The sequence below is a fragment of the Miniopterus schreibersii genome (assembly GCF_964146895.1).
Source record: "Miniopterus schreibersii genome assembly, chromosome: 7".
In the NCBI taxonomy this organism is placed as follows: Eukaryota; Metazoa; Chordata; class Mammalia; order Chiroptera; family Miniopteridae; genus Miniopterus; species Miniopterus schreibersii.
In genome coordinates this window covers 3,633,702-3,653,434 of record NC_138108.1, presented here as the reverse complement: position 1 = coordinate 3,653,434, position 19,733 = coordinate 3,633,702, and the positions used below count along the sequence as shown (strand labels likewise).

General features: G+C 55.8%; 1 protein-coding gene across 1 annotated transcript in view; it reads left to right on the top strand.

The window, feature by feature from the left end:
- Positions 1-1,827: 1,827 nt before the first annotated feature.
- Positions 1,828-19,733, top strand: part of INPP5D (inositol polyphosphate-5-phosphatase D) — an 82,046-nt gene continuing 64,140 nt past the window's right edge. The window contains exons 1-2 of the mRNA XM_081142005.1: positions 1,828-2,089; positions 12,249-12,312. Coding sequence (XP_080998131.1) covers positions 1,956-2,089; positions 12,249-12,312 — 198 coding nt within the window. The 5' untranslated portion in view covers positions 1,828-1,955. The remainder of the gene's footprint in view (positions 2,090-12,248; positions 12,313-19,733) is intronic.

Here is a 19,733-nt window from a genome sequence, read left to right as displayed (position 1 = left end):
GCAAGGACAGGCCCATTGGGCACCCCGACACTGCTGAGAGGTAGGACTCAGTGGGAACGGAGGCATGAAAGAGGGGGAGTGGGAAGCTGGAAAGTGAGGGGGGTGATGGTTATTGGTAAAGAGTGGTGGAGGGGCTCTAGGGATGAGCTGGCCAAGGCACTAAGGGGCCAGGATTTCGGATGGAGCCTTCTGATGGACCCTAGAGTGACCCGAGGCTTTGAGGCTGGGAGTAGGGTGGTGCAGGTCAGCAGGGAGGGAGGGTGTGATGGGGGTGTCAACGTTGGGTGGAGCTGAGGTGGGGGTGAGGGAAGGAGAGGCCTCCACCAGGGCTGCTGGGGAGTTGGCAGAGCCAGGGCCCAGCAGGCTTTGGGAAGGCCAGCCCTTACCCCCACCGTGTATTCTGCCCACTCGGCCTGCCCAGGGGGCCCCAATACAGGGTTGCTGAAGTTTTGGGAGTTTAGTCCTTGGGTTCAGTGGGAGGAGACGGGGAGGAGGCTTGAGGGGAACCAGCTTTGGGGTGGGGGCGAGGACAGGAATTCTCTGGACTCGAGTTTCCAAAAGGAACTTCACCTGAGGCCCAGAAGTGGGCAGAGCAGGGAGGGGCACTCGCTCTGGGCCTCAGAATCAAAATGGGTCAGTCCAACGGGATGAGAGCACTTTGCTTGCTCGGAATCACCTGCCGTGGGTGCTGCTGCAGGCTGCAGGTGCTGGGGGCTCCCTGGCACACGTGAGCTCCTTATGGGGCTACCTTCCTGAAGGTAGAGGCCTGGCTCAGGCCCTGGCGGGGATTCTGGGTGTGGGATTAAGGGGCTCCCTTGTGCACTAGGTCAGCACCTCACCCTTCACTCTGGTGGGTCTGACCAAAGGACGGAGGGCTCCCAGTTCGGGGCCCAAGGAGTGGACATCTACTTTAGAGCCCTCAACTCTGCTGGCCCTGGGTGGTGGCCCCCGGTGGGCACCTTCCCTTTGAGCTGTGGGCAAAGGCAGCCATGCCTGGCCACCTCTGAGTCTGCTGAGATGTAGAACTCAGGAAGGAGCATCATTGTTGGCCAGGTGGCCAGCATGCCCCTGGGGACGTGTGGGTTTCCTGAGTCTTCTGGAAAGACCCATGGGTAAAAACCCAGCCAGCATGTATGTTGCCATGGTGAATGGGTCACTCCAGGTCCTTCACACTCACCAGCCCCTGAGGATGAGTGTAAAGGTGTCACAGAGCTGCTGCCTGGGCCCTTGGAGCCCTCAGGTGGTGTCCCCCAGGTCCTCTCAGTACTCAGGGCTGTGTAGAGACTCAGTGACCGTGAGTCTCCAGTTGGGGGAGGAGGGCTTGACTGTACCCCTCCCCGTTGATTTTGCTCAGCCCTGGGAGGGCTTAGACCCGGTTGAGAAGCTCTGCCCTGGGAGTCGCTGTCCCTTGGGCATGTTGGGGGTAGAGGGACAGGGAGCTGAAAAGCTCTGGGGCAGGGAAGAAGGCTGAGGGATCCGTCCAGGGCGTGGCCACCCCACGTGGGCATAGGGACAGGCCTCTGAATGGCCACTGCTTTGGCGTGGCCTCGCCTGCCCGGTCCTGCTCCTTCAGGGGCCAGCTATAAGCCTCCTGACACCAAAGGAGCTGCCAATCCCCCCAGGACATCGGCTGGCGTTGGACCCCCTAGGGACTGCGACCATGGGAGGAAAGCAAGGGCGGGCGGTGGGCGGAGGAGGCCCGGGCCTGGCGGGTGGGGTGGGAAGGTGGAGGCCCGGCTCCCGCTCGGTCCCTGCAATGAGGAAGTTCTCTCAGCTCGTTTCCTTTCCCTCGCAAAGCGCCTGAAACAGGAAGTCGTCGGTCAGTGAGCCGGTGGCAGCAGCTGGGGCCACAGAGAGGGGACAGGCAGGGGTGGCAGTGCAGGGGCCTCGGCTCCCCTCGGTGGCGTGTCGGTCCGGGGTGGCCGCCGGCCCGGCCCAGGAGGCCCTCGCCCGCCATGGTCCCCTGCTGGAACCATGGCAACATCACCCGCGCCAAGGCCGAGGAGCTGCTCTCCAGGACCGGCAAGGACGGCAGCTTCCTTGTGCGCGCCAGCGAGTCCATCTCCCGGGCCTACGCGCTCTGCGTGCTGTGAGTACCGCGCCGCCCCGCTGCCCTCCCCGGGCCTGCCCCTGCCCGGGCACGGAGGTGCAGACACCCCACTCAGGGGGGGAAACCAGCTCTGGGCCCAGCTGGCGGCCCGGGGCTCAGCCGGGGGCCCGGCGCCGAGACGGGGTCCCTGTGGCGTGGCATGGAGCGGCCTGGCTTGCATGCTGCCCAGGTTTGTCGGGGGCCCAGGCCAGGCCCATGGTGGATCAGCTGGCCCTGGAGTTTAGGTTTGGCAGCTCTGGCACCCTCCAGAGCCGCCCCGAGGCCTGGGCACACAGCGCAGCTGCCCAGGAGCCTTGCTGCCGGGCATCCTCAAGGTTCCAGGGCTAGGAGAGGGGGTGCAGGCTCCTTGAGGCTGGTGGAAGCTCAGGGCTCCATGGGGGTGGGTGTGTCCGGGAGCAGTTTGGTGGCTCAGGGCCTGCTCAGAGCTGCACAGTGTGCAAACGCTCATGGCAAACAGATGGGGCAAGGGGGGACCCTCCTGTGCCCAGGCTCAGGCCCTTGGGGAAAGCCATTATCGGGGGAGCCATGAGTATGGGTCTTGAGAGGTCTTGAGAGGACTTTCAGTTCACCCAGAAGTGGCATTTGGGGCCCTGAGCACAGAGGAAGTCACCATCTCAGGTTGTGAGAGCCTCTGTTTTCCCTGCCTCGGCTCGGCCACGTCCCCGCCCGCTTGGGCTTCTCTGCAGCTGTAACCTCTCCTGCTCCCCGGCTCTGCATGTTGCTGAGTGTGCCAGTTGTCCTAACAACTGAGGAACCAGCCACTGCTGAAAGTTCCCTTAAAAAAAACCCTTCTTGACCCATATCTACAGGAGGTTCTAGCCCCCGCAGCCCTGTGGTCCGACCGTCCAGCTGGGGCCTCGGGCAGTGCCAGGGCCGGGCGCATGAAGGGTGTGTCCACAGGCACCACTCAGGAGTGGCCCGGGGCTTGCAGAGAGGTCCCTCTGAGCTGGCAGGTCCCTGCCCCTCTCCAAGCAGGAGCAACAGTGGGGAGCATTGAGTCTAGGCATTTGTGTGTTATCCAGTTTCATCCTCACAAAAACCTGAACTGGGGGCTCTGTTCTCACCCCTCTTTGCAGAAGGAGAAACTAAGGCTCAGACAGGTTAAACAAGTGGCCATAGTCAAAGCCAAGGCCATCTGCCCCCAGCGGCTGCCCCAGACAACCAGGCTCCTGCCCCTGTTGAGCGGGGTGTGAAGATAGGTTCCAGGTGACAGCAAGAGGCCAGAGTGTTTACAAGGGACAGCTGGGAGTACTTAGAAAGTAACCCAGGCTCACAGCTGGCCCAGCGCCTGAGCTCTCACTGTGGCAGCAGCCGCCCCACCTCCCAAAGCCAACTTCCTTTGCCCCCCCCACTCACACGCCGGGGAAGGGACTCAGGCCCAGACTGCAGACACAGCCCCTGTGGGGACCCGCCAACCGGGCCTTGGAACCGGAAAGGAGATTCTGATGGGACTTCACTGGGCCTATGTGGATTTGTCCCCTGCCCTGCAGGACTGTGGCCAGGGCTGATTCCTTAGGGTCCGCGTATGTGAGCCTCCTGTGGAGAGAGGGCTCCAGCTCCCTAGTCTGCACAGCAGTCTCTGATGGGCCCTGCGCTTGTGTTCAGGCTGCAGATGTGGAGCGAGGGTCTCTCACTCCAGACTGGGCATGTCATGCCAGCCAGACTGGGACCAGAAGCCTTGGCAACCTCTGCAGGTGAGCAGATGGAGCTTGGAGAGCTTGAGGCCTTTGTCTGCACTGCCCTGCTGGCCGGTGGCAAACTGGGACCCAGGTTTCCCATATTCATTCTTCCACCTCCCCTCGCATCCCCTCACCCGCACCGCCTGCGCTGAGTTACTCTCAGACCTGTGGCAGGTGTTGGGGTCTGCACCTTAGGGAGGGGCCCATGGTACCCTGCCCACAGATGTCTACCACCCTCTTAGCCCAGGCCTGGACTTCTCAGCCTTCATCCCCAAGGCCCCAGGCGCCAGTCTGGAGCCCTCCTTCCAGGCCCAGGGCTCCCCTCTCTCTTCTGTGGGGGAAGCTACGCTTCCTGCCGGGTCAGGAGCCGCTATCAGCTGGATACCATGGACCACCAAACCGGGAGACCTCATTTTGCCTCTATCCTTAATTTTGACAATTAAAGAGATTGAAAACCTAACTAAATAAAAGACACCTCCCAACAGCTTGTTTCATGAGAGAAGGCCTCCTTGAACACCAAAGAGGCAGAAAGAACATACTCTTTAAAATAAAAATTGAAAAGCCAGTCCTTTAAATCAAATAGATTTAACTTCCTGAGAAACAATCCGCCGCCCTCAGTTTTCTCTGTTCCCCGTGTGCTGGTGAAAACCTGGCCCGCGCCGTCCTGGGCCCCCGGCCTGGTGCTGGGAACCCTGACGAGGGAGGAGCAGCTGGGCTTTCCTCAGGTTTAGAGGTGGCAGAAGTGATGCTTCACCCCTCTGCTGTCTCTGGAAGTCAGCGAGGGTGCAGGGCCCTGTGAGGTGCAGGTGTGAGGTCAGGGCCCCCTAATAACCCTGCTCTGAAAGCGCGCCGGGCTGCTGAGGGAAGCCACAGAGATGCTCTAGAAATGTCCACGTGGAAAAGACCTTACAGCCAGGTGCCCACACCTCGTCCTGCCTGGGCCCCGGGGCGGGCCAGAGCTGCTTCTGGTGCCCTCTGGTGTGCTGGCAGGGGGTCCAGCTGCTGGTTCAGGTGCTGTGTTCCAGCTCCAGGAACTGAGTGTAGCTTCCTCAGAGGCGGCCTTCGTGAGACAAGAGGACAGGATTTGACTATTTAAATGGAACTGGGTGGGGGGTCAGGGGGACACCAAAGAAAAGTCTGTAGTTCAGTGCTGCCCATGTGACCTGAGGGGCACATTCACCCCAGGCCTAGCAAACCTGCACTTCCTCTGGGGAGGTCAGCGTTGCCACCGGCCATTGGGCAGGAAAGCCCCAATCTCTCCTTAGCAACTCAGAAAGTTCTGCTTTGGGGGGGCCCTGGAGGCCTATCTCGGGGTGTAGAGAGCTGGAGGGGGAAGACCTCAGGCAGCTGACCACATGGTTTGGGTCCAACTCTGCTGTCTGTGGCAGGGGGTTGAGAACGAGGGGGACATTGGGCTCTCCCGGGTCAGGTCTATGTCAGCCTTCCCTGGCATCACTCAAAACTGCCAGCAGAGCTGGCCCTGCTCCAGGGAGTCTACAGGGCACTTGGGGGCTGCCCAGCCTGTCCTGGATGGAGGATGCTAAGAGGCCATCAAGGTCGTGCCCTCCTCTCCCACCAGGACTGACCTTCCACGCAGGGCCCAGGGCACCTGTAGGTTGTATTGTGCGGCAGAGAAGAGATATGCCTTTGGGAATGGGGGGATCCATCAATGCCAGGGACACGGGAAGGCCAGGGACAGCCTCCCCTTGCCTGGGCTGCACAGGCAGAATGAGAGCGATGGCCTGGCATTGTTGGGGCCACAACCTGCCCTCCCTGTGGGAACATCCTGGGCCCCAGAGAGCTTACTGGGACCGGCTTCATCAGCCACCATCCCATGTGGAGCTGCCCAGTTGGGTGGAGTTCCCACCAAACCACACAGAGAGAGTTGGCTCCCCTGGGGGAAGGGCATGCACGTGCTGCCCTTGGCTCAGAAGCCAAAGCCTGGTCCGGCAGCTGTGGCACGGAAACGGTCTGTTTCCCTCAGCACATAGCTTGCCCAGAAACAGGCCGTCTCCTTCCTGGGGACAGGGTACCAGGCAGCCTGGGCTTGGTGGCCTTATTGGCAGAGCCAGAAAGATGAAGAAGCACCAGAAGGACACTTAGTCACTAAGGTCCCCTCAGAGAAGGCATTGCACTTGTTTTGGGAAGACAGTGTGACAGTCCCCTTGAGGGAGAGCAGGCCCCAAGTCTGGCTCTGCTAACAAAAGGTGGCTGCTAACCCGTTCCGCCTAAAATAACAGCAGAAGGCTCATGAAGCGCGTATGTGCTCCAAGCTCTGCTCTGGGCTGCTTTCGCGTATCACCTCACTCTGTCCGCAGTGGCTTTTGGACCAAGGGCTGTTATTGTTCCCATTTTACAGAAGCGGAAACTGATGCCCAGGGAGGTTCGGTGATGAGCCATGCTTACAGGACTAATAAATGACAGGGCCAGGACTTGAACTCATGCTGTTCTTGGGAGGGAGAAAGAGGGAAGAGACAGCAAGCCTGGGTATGAGTGAGGTTGGGGGAGGCCTGGAGGGGAGACCCCGGGTGAAAGAACCACAGAGAGAGACCTGGAGGGCGGCAGGGTCCAGGAGAGGTGCGAAGCCGTTTCCTGTGGTGCGATAGAATCCTCTTTCCTCCAACCCCTTTAAAGATTCAGTAAAGCTGACACTGCTCATTAATTACTTTTGTGCAAACGCAAATACTGTTTTTTATATCTGGTATTGACAGAAAGCAGAGGAAATGCTGGCGCAGACAGTGGCCAGTAGCAGAGCCGGAGGGCCACGGGCTCCTGAAGTCTGGTTTGCCTAAGAGTCTGTCCAGGGACAACTCCCCTGAGTTTCCTTTCTGTGCGCAAGCCCAGGAGGGAGCGGAGGCTGCGGAGGCCTGCGGACTCCTGGGCCAGTCTCCTGGGGCTCGACCCCAGGCGTGGTGATGAGATGTGCTCCTCCCAGCCAGGCCTGCCTCCCCGCCCTGCCGACGGAGGCCTGCTCTCTCCCTGATTCATGCCACGCGGCACGGTCCCTATGAGGAAGCCCTCTGTGGTTGCCTAGATCTGGTGTGAGGTCTAGACTTTGTGAGACGCCAGCCTCCCTGTGCCCTCCCGGTATCCTCACTGGTGAAATACCTACTCATCCGGTTATTATTATTATTTTTTACTAAAGTATAAGTCACATCCCATAAAATCACCCTTTGCACAGTGTGCAATTCCGTGGTGTGCAGTCATTCATAAGGTTGTGACCCACCACCACGACCTAATTCCAGGACATTTTCTTCATGTCGTCCCCCAGAGAAACCCTGTACCCATCAGCAGTCACTCCCTCCTCCCAGCCCCTGGAAACCACCAGTCTAGTTTCTGTCTCTAGCCATTTGCCTCTTCTGGGTAGTTCATGGAAATAGAGTCATACATTATGCGGCCTTTTGTGTCTGGCTTTCTTTCACTTAGCATAATGCTTTCAAGGTTCATCACGTGGCACCACGAGGCCTTCCTTTCTGTGGCTAAATAATGGCCCTTTGTGTGGATGGACCACATTTAGTTTTCCTGTTCATCAGCTGAGGGACATCGGGTTGTTTCTACTTTGTGGCTACTGTGACTGAAGCTGCAACGAACATTCACGAACATGTTTTTGTGTGGACGTTTGATTTCTCTTGTCTTTGGCGGAACTGCTGGGTCATATGGGAATTCTACGTTTCCCATAATTCTAAGCAGCGAGTCACGTCAGCTTCCTGGAGGCCCGAGGGGCCTCTGGGGGACACCGAGCTATCTATGGGACCTGCTCAGAGGCAGTGCGCAAAGACATGAGGCAGAGAGGGGACTCGAGTGACCCATGGGTGGCCAGTGGCTGCTGGGGCTGGGGTTGAGCCTGGAAGCCTCAGGGAGAAAGGGGTCCGGGGCGCGGATGCCAGGACTAACTACCGGATGAAACCACATAGAGCGAAGATTAAGCCGAGCCGAGGCGGAGGCCACCCTCAGAGGGACGGGTTCCGATCCAGGAGGGAGGTGCTGAGGACTGAAGTCCTGGGCTCCCAGGAAGCCAGGAGTGTGGCACCTGGGAGGCAGGGTTGGAGCTGGTGGCCACAGGCCCGGCCTGGGGGAGGTGGCGAGAACAGGCCTCGGGGACCAGGCCCTTCCTCCCCTGTCCATTAGTTAGAAAAGCATTGTATTCCCCAGTACCGGGGCCCAGACGGTTTGGGTTCAATTTCTTATTACCAATAACACCTCTTGTGGGGTCGAATGCTGACTCTGGGGCCCCAGGTGTCACCCTCCTAACCAGTCTTCCTTCTCTCACGCTGCTCGGTCTTCACAGTGGATTTTTCCAGTTTCGAAGACACGATGGTTTCTTAAATCTCACCGAGCTCGCAAATCAGGTTTCTCCTCCAGATTGTCTGTCTGTCTTTCTTTTTGCAGTGATTCTATGCAATGTGGAGGTAACACCTTTGAGTCCTTAAAAAAAATGGTGTCCCTTGCTTCTACTATTTGCTGGGCCTCTTGCACTGGAGTGAAACTTCCCGAGCCGCTGAGGGTTGATCTGGGAATGTCCCTTCCAGGGGAAGCATCTGCCTCCCTCTTCTCCTGCTTGCAGGGTGGGGGCACCTGCTGTCACCAGGCTGTCACGTGGGAAATGTGCGCTAAGCCCCGCTTCCTTGGAGAACGGAGCGATCTCTTTTAGTAGCAGGACTACACACCTCTGACCCAGCGCCATCCCAACCTGGGTGTCCAACGGGAGTCCTCCCAACACGGTTACCCTGAGATGGGACCCAGGCGCTGGGAGGATTAGCAGCTGAGGACCAGCGTCAGCACCCTCAATTGTTCCTAAATCACCCCAGGGAGCTAGGCAAGGGCTGGACAGGACCATGGCCCCCAGGCAGCAATGGGAATGTCGTCTGGATTATGTCCTAGAGCAGTGGTTGTAAAAGACGATTTAGTTGTGGGGTCTTCACTCTAAACATTTTCCATGTAAGGCTGTGTATGTATACATATGGATTCACTGTGTATCTGTATCCGTACATGCACATGTATGTATACGTATCTGTGTGTGTTCTCTGTGTACAGCTATGTACGTGTGCGTGCGTCTAGGACCAGACTGAAGGGCAGCTGCTGGTGGGGGAGGCTGGGGAGTGCCCGCCTCCACCTCCCTGCACAGCCCCCAGCACCCCCAGGTATGCAGTTTGGAGTGATTGCTCCCTGGTGGGTTGTGTGCAGCCGTTTCCCTTAGAAGATCTCTCCGGATTCAGCCCCAGGCACAGGCGCCTCTGCCCCAGGCACAGGAGGGGCTGAGCTGCGCCTGTCAAGGGCGAAGTGTCCTCTCTCCCTATTGTGCTTGCCTTTGGATTCTGATCGCTCTGAGTCATGCGGAGCAGCTCCTTTGTTTCAGTGTTTCTAGAACGTCTTTGAAAGAGTCATAAAAGGCCTTCCTGTTCTGCGTGGCTGTCTCAGTCCCTCCCCTGTGACCCTGTGTTCTGTCTTTCTGTCCCCAAGCTGATGTTTTGGCCCTGCTCAACCTCCTCCACAAATCAGCTGCCCTCAGCCAAACGAGGGACCCGAGGGACCCGTCGTGCCCTGCCCTCATTTGCATAGTGACAGGAAGAAGCGTCACTAGGACTAGCGGTGCAAGATGAGAACACAGCAGGGTTCGAGCTCTTTGGCATTTGTCTGGCAGGCTCTGCCTCGGAGTGGGCCTCGGGGAGCTGGGCTGGGTGCAGGGCTGGGCCTCTGTTTCCTGGGACCACTCCAGGGGTTAGGTGGCAGTGGACTGGAGAGTCACCTTGTCATCTGCTAGAAGCCAAATGTGATGTCATTTGAGCTCTGAATACAGGACGGGGAACGGAAAGATGGGAATTAAACAGATGAGAGGGAGAGGATAGAAGAAACTTTTCTAACGAGAAATGAAGAGACGCGTGGGAGTGAAATGACCCTCAACACTCTCCCAAATTTCCTTTAGGCGTCCATCGAGTCAAAGCCGTTAGAGACTGTACAATTGCCCACATAAAACTGTAAAACTTCTACACAGCTTAACAAACAACCCCCCAAAGAAGTTAATAAACACTGTTAAAAATACATAATTCCAAACGATACTGTAGTATGTATTCGTCTTACAGATAAAAAAGCAGAAGATACGAAAAAGAGTGAGCCCAAAGCATAAGAAGGAATTCACAGAACAAGAGACAGAAATAGCGAAACATGCGAGACCTTGTTCAACCTTTTTCATAAAGCCAGCTCTCGTTTTTCGCTCACCTCAGATTTGCAAAGATTGAAAGGTCTGATAGCAGCCCGTTGGCAGGGTGTGGGGAAATAGACACTTTCATATCCGGTTAGCAGAGCAAAAAGTGACACCACCTCATGGGGAGGGGATTGCTAGTCTCCATCCGAATAGAGCCCTGTCCTTCCGCCCAGCTGTTCTCGTTCTAGTGACTGGTCCACCATCACCAGTAACCTCAACAGGGGAGTGTCTCACATTGTCAGAAAGGGGTGGGGGTGGCTTTTCTAAATGCTTTTCATACATTAATTCACTTCGTCTACACAACAGCAGGGTAGATGTAATGTTATTGGTGACCCCAGTTTACTGAAGGGGAAATTAAACTCTGAACTCACCAGTTGTAGGCAAGGTGTAGGAACACAGATGTTCATGGCGGCATTATTTATAATAGTAAAAAGCTAAAAAATAACCACCTGTCCATCATCATAGTCTAGACAAGTAAATGACTATACAACCACAAGGCGGAACATAACTTGGGAAGACCTCTAAGATACATACATATATGTATCTATCTATCTATCTATCTATCTATCTATATATATATATATTTTTTTTTGGTGAAAAGAGTACATTTCTGGCCCTGGCTGGTGTGGCTCAGTTGGTTGAAGTGTTGTCCCATGCACCAAAATGTTGCAGGTTCAATTCTCAGTCAGGGCACATAACTGGGTTGCCAGTTCGATTCCTGGTCTGGGTGCATATGGAAGGCGGCTGACTGATGTTTCTCTCTCTCTCTCTCTCTCTCTCTCTCCCTTCCCCTCTCTAAAATTAGTAAAACATATCTTTGGGTGAGTATTTAAAAAAAAAAAAAAAAAAGCACGTTTCTGAACAACAAATAGAGCATGATATCATTTGCACATCAAAGGCATGCATCTATCAGTTTCTGTGCATGTTTAGAAGCTCTGGAATGATTTACAAAAAGGAGCAGTAAATTTAAGAAGCTGGGCTCACAGGAGAAAGGGAAGGAGACATTTGTTCTTTATATCTTCCCATAGGGTCTTAAAATTTTAAAACTAGTGTATAATTTTTAACCTGCGACCCTTCGGTGTGCAGGCTGACACTCTAACCACTGAGCGACACCGGCCAGGGCACTAGTGTATACTTTTTAAAATCTAGTTAGACAGTAACACATATAAATGCTTCGTGAAGTGCCAGGTACGCAAACAGGGCGAAATACGTGAAATTTTTGAATGAGGTATTTGTTGTCTTGATCACAGAAACAAAACGAGTGCCTGTAAGTGGAGTGTGGCCCCTGCCTAGGGGTCCAGCAGGGGTGGGCAGTTCAAGGATCATGAGGATCTCAAGTGGAGGAAATGGGGGGACGATTATGGTGGGTAGGAAGGGCGAGAACAGAGCAGCAGTTTCAACTAAGAGTATAAAACCCGAACAGCATTCCCTGGAACTCCTATCCTCTGGGCCCAGCTGGACTCCCCACCACTGTGTTCCTCTCCCAAGGTGCTCAGACCTGGCAACGTCCCTTCCTTGCAAAGGTTTCAGGAAAGTAAAAAGTAGCTCCTCCACTTCCTCCTCACATCGGGGGACCCCAAACAAAAGGAAGGTGGAGCCTGTAGAAAGAAGCCAGGGCCCCTGGCTCTTCCTCATTCAAAACAACCTCAAGATTCACTCACCAGCCCTTGGGGGAAAGCCAGGTCTCTGATGGGATGGTGGCCGAACTTTGGGAGAATGATCCTGTGGGGCAAACTGTCCAGGGAGGGGGCCACAGGGCATAAGGGGAGCCCAGCAGGAGGGAGGCCTCCACCCACAGCTGAGCCAGCCTCTCCTTGGCCAGTGTGGCCCCTCTCTGTGGCTGTGCCCCGCACCCATTCAGCATGTCCCCACCTTGTCCAGCCCCACTGGAGACTTATTTCTGATTGAAACACCCGCCTGCCTCTGTTCTTTGGCCAATATGACGGCTCCAAGGTTGAGGAGCTCTCCCCGCTGGCGGACGGCTTTAGCTCAGACCGCAGGGCCGAGCACCTACATGAATCATGCCCCAGGGCCCGCCTGCCTCCGCCCGAAGCTCCTGGCTGAGGGGCCGGGGAGGGGCTCGCGTGCCTCAGGCCAGGATCACTGATGTCAGGGCTGTCGCCCCTCAGGACAGCCAGCTCCAGAGCTCGGGGACTTCGCGCTCAGACGCCCCGAGCCACGTCAGTGACCCTTGTCATGTCAGGTACCAGGAAAACATCCCTGTGTGGGCTCTAATCCCGCCTCTGCTCCATTTCAGGTATCGGAATTGCGTTTACACGTACAGGATTCTGCCCAACGAAGATGATAAGTTCACCGTTCAGGTGAGTCCTTGATAAACCGAGACGTCTGAGCTGACTGGAGCCCTAGTTGGTGGCAAAAGTGTGAAAAAGAGGAAGAACTGGGGAGCAGGTGGCCCGAGCAGCCGAGACAGTAAGGCCTGGCTGAGCCTGTCTTTCTCCCAGAAGCCCATGGGTGGGGGTGGCTTAGCAGGGAAATGGTGACCCTGCAAAATGACCCTGCTCTGGGCCGGGATGGAGCGGATGTAACAGACATCATCTGTATTCACGGGCGTGAAGGGGAAGCGGTGGTAGACACGGACCCAGAGGCGAAGGAAAGCGGGCCGCTTGGCTCCTCGGTCGTTTCCTTGCGTGGCTGAAAGGAGTGAGAGCCCACGGACCAGGGAGGAGAGGAGGGGGAGCGTGCAGGAGAACAGGCTGTCCCCTCCCAGGGGCTAGCACACTGCGCAGGAGATGCACACGGCTCAGGACCTGAAACAGCACTTTCCATTCGTAGAGATCTTGCGCCGTGAGAGGCTGATGGAGGCTCATGGCATCGATCGCACCGTGTAAAGTCCGAATGTGTAAAACTTACTGTGAAATGTTAGCGAAAAACCAGCTCGCACCAGTCCAGGTCGGAAGGACCCCCCTACGCGTAGTTTGTGTGAAAAACACCAGGGCTTTGTGTGACCACAGTGCATCACAGCGGAATGATGTGGTGGCCAGGGGAGCTATTTTTATCTGGCTGCATGAAGAGAGCAGGGGGTGGCCAGAACGGAGGAGGTGACGCGCTCAGCGTCCTCCGTGGGGGCAGAAGAGTCACTCGCTGTTGTCTGGACGGAGGGGGAGGGCTCCCGTGTGGTGACCGGAGCAGCTAGGATAGACAAGGGTTGGGACACGGTGTCATGGAGGAGCAGTGACAGGGTCTGTGGGGTTTAGTTAAAAAGAGAGTGGAAGTGGAAGGGACACAATCCCTGGTTCCAGGATGGGAAGAGAACAGTGCATTTTGTGCAGGACTAGGAGGCAGTAATAAAAGCAGAGCTAGACTCAAGGGCAGGGCAGCAGGCAGGTCCCTGGGGCACAAGTTGCTGGTCATGTGTCAAGAGGGAGAAGCTGTGTTGAGCAGAATGCCTTTGGGGAGGCTAGTTCTGGGGATCAAAGGAGTCACTTGAATCAATGAGCAACTTGGGACAGACGGTGAGACCTTGAGATCATGCTTGGGCCACCCAGGTGGTCATGAAGCTGCCTTCTCGGGAGTCAGGGGTTTATTTGCTGCACGGCTTCCATGGGAGATGCAAGTTCTGGCTCAAGCAGAATTGCGCCACCCAATCAAGGTCAGGCTGAGTGTTGCTTCTGGGTTCTTCATCCCTCCCGTCTGTGCCTCTGCGCTAGTATCTAAAGAGTAACCGCTTCAGCCCTAGCTGGTCTGGCTCAGTGGCTAGAGCATTGGCCTGGGGACTGAAGGATCCCAGGTTCAGTTCCAGCCACGGGCACATACTTTGGTTGCAGGCACAATCCCCAGCCCCAGTCAGGGCTCGTGCAGGAGGCAACTAATTGATGTGCGTCTCTCTCACATCAATGTTTTTCTCTCTTTCTCTCCCTCCCTTCCACTCTTTCCAAAAAGCAATGGAAAAAATATCGTCAGGTGAAGATAAAAAAAAAACCCATCTTTTTTAAAAAAAGCGTATCCATTTCAATGTTTTTGCTAGTCTGGGACGCGCACATGTCTCAGCCTGCTCACCAGGAACAAATGTTGGCACACCTGGTACACGACCATCCTTTCAAGTACTTGGTGGCTGTTCGTCATTAAAACAGCTGTCTCTCAGGTGGGCTTCACCTGTCAGGCCGCCGAGGGGAGGGCTGCGTGGGGCAGGCAGTGGGCCTTAACCGCCTCCACAATCTTTTCCAAGTCTAGGTCTGCATGACCTTTCTTGGCTGGGTGGCATCTTTGATAGGCGCTTTGCTGAAAGGAGTCTAATCGCTCGTAAGTTAAAAGTTGGTCGATGTGTTTGATCTTTCCCCCTTGTGGTTTGTTCTGTTCCTTCAAAGGGAAGAAGACTTTAAGTATGAGTAGGCCTTAAGCTGGGAAAGACATGACTTTGTGGCTTCTCGTATAGAACTTGCACCCAGGGCTTGTAAATGTTAGACTGTGTGTGGCGTCTGTTCCCTTTCACGTCCACACATCAAGGGTTCCTGTGATTGCTGCCAGTCCCGCAGCAGCTTCAGAATCAGGGGCCCTCACTAGGTTTTGGGGGTGACAAAGAACAGAGACTCACGTTGACTGATTCATGTGAGCGGTGGGGCAGCCTTTGCGGAGATACCCAGGGCAAGGAGGGAGAAGGCCTGGGACCTGGGCCCACAACTCAGCCCTTCTCCGTGGGTCTGCTCTGCTCCCACGAACAGGCTCACTCATTCCCAGTCTCAAGAGGGAATGTGGTTGGTTCAGTCACCAACCGTTTTTTCTGCATGGGCCACTCAGGGGCCACAGGTCTGTGTGCAAATCGGCTGTTTTGGAGCAGGCGCCCACCCACCACTCGGAGATGGGGGTAGACCTGTGGGGACAGAGCGTGGCTACCTGAGACCCACACTCAGCCAGGGTGATAGGCAGGCGGGTCTCCGAGGAGAGCTGTGGCCCTGCCGGACATGTCTGCTGCTGACCCCAGTGCTGGGCCTGTGACCTCCTTGGTGCCCAACACCAAGTTACCCGAGGACAGGGAGCTGTGGGGCCTAGGCAGCCCGGGGAAGTGCCCATCCTTAAGATACGCCTTCCTGTAGAAATACAACTCCTTCCTGAAATGATGGGGGTAGGTGTCTCCTGGAAGGGAATCGGGCAGGCGCACAGTCAGGTGAAGTCCCAGGTCTGAGGGAGCTTCAACAGGATCACCGCTCGTTTTAACTCGAGTTCCTCTTTTCATGTTGAGGCAAAACCTCATGCTCTTTTCTGAGCTCAGCCACAGTTTCTAAATAACTCATTCCTTAGACCTGAATCTGCATAGGGCCACCAAGTAAAATGAGACTCCCAAAATAATCCGGCCCGAAACGCCGCCGGGGGAGGCACCAGAGGCTTCCGCCGCTTTCTTATGTTAATTACCGTAGCTCTTCTCACGGGTCTGCCTCCTTCTGAGAAAACCGGAGCCTCTGAGTCCTCTGGGTCTCTGTCTTCGTTCCTTGAAGGGCAACCTGGAGAAGTGGGGCCAAGCACTGTCCCCTTTCAGTCAGAAAGAGGAGGTTCCTGACACTGGGTGACTTTAGTCTCACGCCGCAGACTTACGAAAAATCGGCGATGGGCGGGAAAGAGGCAAACTAATGTCACCGGAACCCTCGTTTTCAGTACGGACGGAGCTGAGGCCTGCAGAAGGTGGCGCCCACGCCAGCCAGTGTCCAGACCTGGCTGGGTGTGGGGTCCCCTGGGGAAGGTCGGGCTCGGCCCCAGGGGGACAGGGAGGCAGGCGATGTCGCTTCTCAAGGAGAGAGACCTATTTCCCTTCCCACGGTGGAGAGAAGATCGGATCGCAAGTGGCATTTGGCCCTTGCGTGAATGAGCCAGGGACCTGGAACCAAGGCAGACCCCTCTGTTCCCAGGGGGTTCGATTCCAGATTTTGCCAGCCATGTGGCCTTGGGTGGGGACATAACTCCGCTGGGAAGTGCAAGTCACACACACACACACACACACACTCTCTCGTGTCTCCCCCAAGCACGTGTGAAATACCCAGCCTGGGGGGGGGTCAGCATGGGGAGCGGTTGCCACTAACACGACTGTCTCTATTTGCTGTGAGAGGGAGCAGACATCCGACAAACCATCTCGCCGCTAACCAGCCTAAGCCAGGTCCGCCTCGTGCTCAGGTGAGGGAGGGAAGGGAAGTGGAGGGAAATGAGAAAGACAGAGAGGGAGAGAGACACTGGGGAGAGGCGAGAGGGGAAGGACGGCAAGAGAGAGTGGAGTGGGTGAGGGCCGGGGGCAGTTCTGACAGAAGGGGCAGAAATAGGTGTGGGGCAGAGAGACGGCGGGGAAGGGGGAGCGGGAGGGAGGAAGGAGACAGGCAGTTTTCTAGAAGATTGTAGGCAGCGCCTGGGGTGGCAGATTTTGTGGCCATCGGGCTCCCTCAGCTGCACCTTGCGCTGTGCGTTTCCCTGTCTCAGTGACAGCAGCCAGCGGGACCCTCAGACCCGGAGAACCTTCTGCACGGGAGCCTGAGCCCCCGGTCCTCAGGGGGGGCAGTGCTCCGAGGGCTGGGGGAGGCTGGGGGAGGGCCCGAGCTTCCCGCCCCAGGAGTGGGTTTTCTGTAAAACCCGAGCTCCTCTCCCGGCTGGAAGGGAAGTGGGCTGTCTGGGAGCACAGAGTCCAGAACCAGCCGCCAGGCTCCCGCTGACCTTTAAAACCACTTCCTCCCGGGAGCCCGAGGACACGTTTGAGGCAGCACAGCGTCCCCGTGGGCAGCTTGAGCGTGAGTGAGGGGAGGCCACGGGGCTCACAAAGTGGCCTTCAGGCTTGTCACATAACTGGCTGCCCCAAACCCAAGGCCACAGTCAAAGGCAATGGGGCCCTTTGAGAAATGAGGCCCCGGAGTAACCAAGGCTCCGTTCCTACAACCTTCCACCCGGCTCTTTCTCTTCCTGATATCTTTCCTACCGAGAAGAAAGAAGCAGAAACTAAACGCCAGCCCCAGTCCCCAGCCCCATCGGCGTTGCTGTGAACTGCCTGCCGTTGCTCACGGCCTGGATCGGATCGTATCCAGGGTACTGACCGAGTCGGGACCAGAGCCCGCGGCCTGCGAGGCGGTGCAGGTGGCGAGGGGGTTTGCGACTGTCCACCTCCCGTGTCCCCTCCCCACTTGGAAGAAACGCCGGGGCTCGAGCCTTCGGCAGAGACTCATGACTCAGTTCCTGGTCCCGGCCCGGTGACAGCTTGCTCGGGGCAGTGTGGCTTTCGCAGGGAGACAATAAAGCAACTTTCTGAGAGCTGTTCCGTCACAGGGGTCCTGGCGGGCAAACGGTTGAGCCATTGTTATTAAGCTCAGGAAGAGGGTGGCAGCTGTTATTTTTCTGAGTGGTCACCGAGTGAAGTAAAGATTCCGTCTGAGCCGCCGGGTGAAGGATGTGGCTCTAACACACACTTCCTGACATTGCGTAAGAGGGGACAGAAAAGACGCAGGCGACAGACGCCGTGCAGGGCCCGGGCCGCCCTGCAGGACTCTGCCTCGCGAGAGGACGGCGGGCCTGGCGGGGGTCCACAGTGGCCAGGCAGTCCCTGCCACCTCTAGAAGCCTGCGTTTTAATTTAATTTTATTCTATTATTTTATTCTGTGACTTTCTGTGGACCAGGGACAGGTCTGTTTTCCAAGCTTCTGGATATCTCAAAACACCTCCCGGTTGCCTTCCCACTCACAAGGGAATTTGATGGAGATAAAATTCTTGGGAACCGAGTTGTCCCTCAAAATTCCATACAGGTGTTCCACTGCCTTGAGGAATTTGGTAACACGAGTGGCCCAAAATGCAAGCCCAGCGCCGGGCTGGGACCGGGTTCCCTGCAGGGACTCCGTTTTTCCCCTTCCCTGCTCCGAAGCTGGTGGGAGGTCTTTTCCACCCCTGCCATTTCCCTTCCGTTGTTAGTTCCTGGAATGTGCCGAGCCTGTTTGCTTTGCAGACTTGGGTCTTGCTTGGGCTCAGAAGACTTTCCTTCTGTCTGGTCTTTGAGTATGTTTCTATTCCAGCCCTTCTAGTTTCCATTTGTCATTCCACCTCCAAATAACTGTCTTTACTTTTCCCCCCCACCCCACCCCGGGCATCTTTTCCCTGCTCCTCGTGCTCCGAGCCGTCGCCGCAGGACCTGGGCCCATTTCCTCTTTGTTGCCCATATCAGGTCTCACCCGGCCCCCGCACCAGCTGTGGGTGGTGGGTTTAGGTACGGGACTAGGATGCAGGTGTAACCAGTGAGATGTGAAGGAAAAATTCTTCTGGTAAAGATTTATTTGTCTTAGATGAAACAGTCCCTTTTCTGCCTCTGGGAGCTGTCATAGGGTGTGATAGCCGGGGCTGCTGCAGCCATCTCGCAACCACGAGAGCAGGTAGCTGGAGAGTGAGGCTAACAAGCAGAGGGCAGAGCGGAAAGAAGAAATGAACCTGGGCCCTCAATGAAGCCACTGAATTAACTGAACAGAATTCACCAGCCTGCTCGCTACCCTGCCTCCAGACTTCCTGTTTGTGAGGCAATGAATTCCTTTTTTGTTCAAGTAGCTGATTAGTATTTTCTCTTACCTGCAGCTAAAAGTATCCTAACATGCGAAGGTGTGGACTATCCCACAGGAATTTCAAAGTAGAAAATGAAAAATTTAAATTGAATACCAAGTGTCACTGCACCAAAAGCCCACAAGTCATGGTCTGACACTCACAGTTCCTGACCCTCTCCTCTCCAAGGCTGTGGCCTACACCACCCTGTGGGGACCCCCCTCCCCTCCCAGGCATTCCCTGTGATGTGTCTCCATGCCAAACGTCCTGGGGGGTCGATACTACTTTCTCCAACTCTAACCAGAAAAAGCTCAAAAATAATCAATATGTTAGCTATTACTTGTTTATTGCAGACTGGTTTAGCATCTCTTGTCAAGGTCACCTTCAAGATCAGGTTCTGGGTCTAGCCTTCAGATAGGCAAGAGGCTGCTTAACATTACCCAACAGCAGAGAATCTTTCCTCTAAGAAAACACCTCACCCAAGAGGCCTTCCCTGATTACTCCATGAAACTATCCACCCCCACCTGTCGCTCCCTGAGCCCTCGCCCTCCTCTGTCTCCTTCATGGCACTTGTAACCACCCGACTTTATATACTTAGTACTCGATATATTTGTTGTCTGCCCTAGAACTGTTCCTGGCATATGGTGGGCACTCAATAAATATTTACTGAATGAATTAATTCTGCTGTCCCCTTAAGAATATAGAAAGAGCTGTATGTTTCATTTAAAATTATGACTTGTTTTCCCTTGTTGCGGTTACCACAGTGTCCACTGTATCTGCCGACTTGTCACCCTTGTTTTTCGAGCCTTTGGCCTATTTCCTCTGCATCCTGGGCTCGGTGCTCCAGTCCACAGTCTCGGGTTTGCTGTCACTCCCTCCAATGCGGGTTTTGATGTTGACACTGAGATGTTCATTTTGGTGGAAGCCTGCTTGGGGGGGGCCATCGCCTTCTTTAACTGGTCCTGCCATCTGTTGTCTTCTTTGAGGGATTTTAGGCCTGAGTCATAAAGGCCTTGCCTTTTCCCATCCACGCGAGGATGTCAGCTGCTTCCCAGCACGTTTTACTAGTTCCTGCAGCAGTTTTCAGAGAAGGCCTCCCCCAGTCTTATCTCCCGGCCTCCGCTTCCTCCTCTGAAATGTTCGGGTAACGGCAATGCTTCTCACATAGGGAGGTTTCCGGGACCAAAGCCGGGGTTTATGTGACACACACAGCACAGTGCCTGGCACGTGACTCAACGAA